General features: G+C 33.5%; 1 protein-coding gene across 1 annotated transcript; it reads left to right on the forward strand.

Moving 5' to 3' along the window:
- The first annotated feature begins 309 nt into the window (after window positions 1-309).
- Window positions 310-1,269, forward strand: monDomV1R1205 (vomeronasal 1 receptor monDomV1R1205). Its single transcript, NM_001167492.1, has one exon. It carries the CDS (start codon window positions 310-312, stop codon window positions 1,267-1,269), a length of 960 nt encoding a protein of 319 aa, NP_001160964.1.
- Window positions 1,270-3,438: the final 2,169 nt, after the last annotated feature.

Raw genomic sequence — 3,438 nt, forward strand, 5'->3', positions numbered from 1 at the left:
GTTCTTCTGGTAACATTTATCAAGTAAATTTATTACATTATATTTCAGATTCCTAATTTACAAAGAGAGGGAATCATAATACCTTGTAATTGTTTTATTATCTATATATAGATCTAAGATCTTATTAACCATAGACATGGGATTCAATCAGTTTTCAATATTCAAACTGCTGGAAGAAATGGGACATTAAAGGGATGTTTGTGAAAGTCATGCAAACACATTAATTTCATTTTTAGGTTGTCTATTTCTTCCCTTTTTTAGGCTCTTCAATTCTTTGGGGTATCAGATTTACTGACTCCGTGAAGACAAATGATATCTAGTGAGCTGATCTTTGGTGTGGCCTTCTTTTTACAATGTGCCATTGGTATTGTAGGGAATTCATTGCTGCTTGTCCTTTATGTTTGTATCGCCTTCAAAAAGCCTCAAGAAAAGAAGCCCATTGATTTGATTCTTGCTCATTTGACTGTGGCCAATATGGCAACACTTTTTACCAGAGGTATTCCAGAAATCATGTTTTGTTTTGGGATGAGAAATGTTTTGAATGATTTGGGGTGTAAAGTAGTCTTCTACATTTATAGAATTTCACGGGGATTTTCTGTATGCACAACAAGCCTTCTGAGCATGTTCCAGGCCATCATCATCAGTCCCAACAACTCTGTGTGGGCAAGGATCAAAGTCAAAGCCCACAAATACATTTTACATTGTTTCCTCTTTTTCTGTGTAACAAATGCATTGATATATATCAGGATCATTGAACACAATGAAGCAATAAAAAATGACAATATTTCCAGGTATGAGTATATATCAAATATTTTCGGGGTGAGACCATTAAATGAGACCAAAGCTACAGCTGCATTTTTGTTTGGTATGACTGTTCATGACTTTATCTATCATTTGCTTATGGCATTGTCCAGTACCCACATGGTGCTTCTCCTCTATAGACATAGCAAGCAAGTGCAGCACATTTATAGCAATAGCAATTGCTCTAGATCCTTCCCTGAAATCAAGGCCACTCAGACCATTCTCTTGCTTGTGAGCTGTTTTGTTTTATTCTACTGGATCAACAACTGTTGCACCTTATATGTGGTATATAGTTTTGAAAATAGAGTTGAGGTGGAAACAATTGGAGCCTTTTTTGGTGGATGTTACCCTGCCCTCTCTCCCTTATTGCTGATTGGCAGTGATAATCGTATTGGAAAACTTCATTTTATACCTGGGAAGGAGAAGAGGCATCACAAGGATTTCATGAATGGATTAGTCAATTATTGATTCTAATCTCCCCTCAATACTTCATGTGTTATGGTTTTCCAGTCAAAGAAAAAATATAGATTATAAACATGGAATTTTATAAAACCATATTTGAAAGAATTTATTGTCTCATATCTGGATTGTAAATGATGTATCTTTCTCTTTCACCCCTCAATGTGAAAATGATCATCATGAGGGCTCAGGCTACTTTCAGTTTACTCTTACTAGATAACTCATCTTGGTAAGTTATATCACCATTATATGCCACAATTTCCTCCTTTGTGAAATGAAAGTTTTTAACTAGAAATATGATATCACTTCTACAGAGGCTACATGATATTGTGCTAAGGACATATGAATTAATTAAGTCCTAAATATAATTCCTGGTTTTTGTGAATTACATAAAATAGTATAATATGCAATAAAATGATCAACAAATGCAAGTTATGTTGTTAAATGATAGGAAAAAAAAGAAAGACAAAAATATCATTTCTGAACCAAAGAAGCTCACATTTTAATGGCAAAAAAGACATTGAAGCAAATATAGAATTATGTACAATAAATAGTGTATATATCACATAAACTTAATAGGAATATTTTCATGGTACTGGAAATGGCCTATTGTGGAGAGAGTGGGATTTCTCTTGAATTCTGAGAGAAGACAGAGAATATATGTAAAAAAGATGTGAATTCAAGGGAAAGGGTATAGCCAGATAATGTCAGGGGAAATAATATGATTTATAAATATAGTATCTATTGAGAGAAACAGCAAAAGTGCAGTGTCATTTGTAAAGGCAGAGGAGTAAATGTTTTAGCAATCTGGAAAGGTCAGAATGGCTTCAGTTTTGAAATACTTTGAATGCCACTTCGAGGATTCTGTATTTGATTTTAAATGTGATAAGAAGGAAATGGAATTTATTGAATAGAGGGATAACATGATCAGACCTGTACATTAAGAATATAAATTTGATAGTTGAGTGGATGATGAACTAGAGTAGTAAAAGTCTTGAGGCAGAGAAACTAATGAGGAGGCTCTTACAATACATGCATGATGTGATGTATATACCTGCTTTTCAGATAAGAAAAGGGGGAATTGGCAAAATACTTTAACAAAATAAAATCTAGAAATTAAGTCACATTATTGGATATAGGAGGTGAGAGGGAGATGAAATCTAATGCTCAGTTGTAATATTGGCTAATTTGTTGGATGGTGATATCCTCAATAGTAATAGGAAGAAAAAGCAGAATTATTTGAGAGAAAAAAAGTTCAGTTGAGTTTAAGATGTCTATGTGACATAGAGTTCAAGATATCTAATAGAAGGGGATTTGAATGTTGATGTTAGGGAAAAGTTGGAGAAGTCACTCTGAGAATCATCATCTAAGACATGATAATTGAATTACTTTTAGCTCATGAGGTTATGTATATAATTTAGAATGAAATAAGAGGGCCTTTGACAAAGTCTTGTGGGATGGTCAAGGTGATTAGAGATGACTTAAATAAATTTGGAGCAAAAAAAAAGATGAAGATGGTCAGACAGTTAAGAGGAGCACTGGAAGAGAGTATCAAGGAAACCTGGAGAAAACAGAGATTAAAGAGGGAATAAATGTTTATTCATTAAATAATAAAAAACCAAAAGAAGTGAAAATAAATGAGTTGAACAAGGGCAATACATTCTTGTTTTAGGAAAAAAATATACAAACCTTTCTTTCAAAAGTTAAAAACCTCATTTTATTAAGAATCTAATATCCCCAAAGAAAGGAAATGACAGTGATTTCTACAAAGTCATACTTAGTTTCTAGAAAGGCCAGAATTAGAAACTTACTCTTCTAACTCCTAAAGGAGGACTCTATCCAAAGTCCCTTTTGCCCATAAGTTATTTAGCCATTCCAGTAAAAGGGATTAAAAAATTCCACTTGATGAGGGCTCATGTTTATTTAACAGTACCTGCCATCTCATTCTTTCAGCTCCAGTGGCTATAGAGAGATTCCATTCCTTTGTTTTATTGAAAAAATTTAATTAATCAATTTAGAATATTTTGCCATTGTTACAAAATTCATGTTCTTTCCCTCAAGTCCCCCCAGCTCACCTTCCCTTCCTGGCAGAGGATGCCCAATTCCAGTGGGTTTTTCACAATCTATTTCCATATTATTGATAGATTCACTAAATTGATCATTAAGAGTCTACATTTA

Source organism: Monodelphis domestica, chromosome 2 (assembly GCF_027887165.1).
Source record: "Monodelphis domestica isolate mMonDom1 chromosome 2, mMonDom1.pri, whole genome shotgun sequence".
NCBI classification, from domain to species: domain Eukaryota; kingdom Metazoa; phylum Chordata; class Mammalia; order Didelphimorphia; family Didelphidae; genus Monodelphis; species Monodelphis domestica.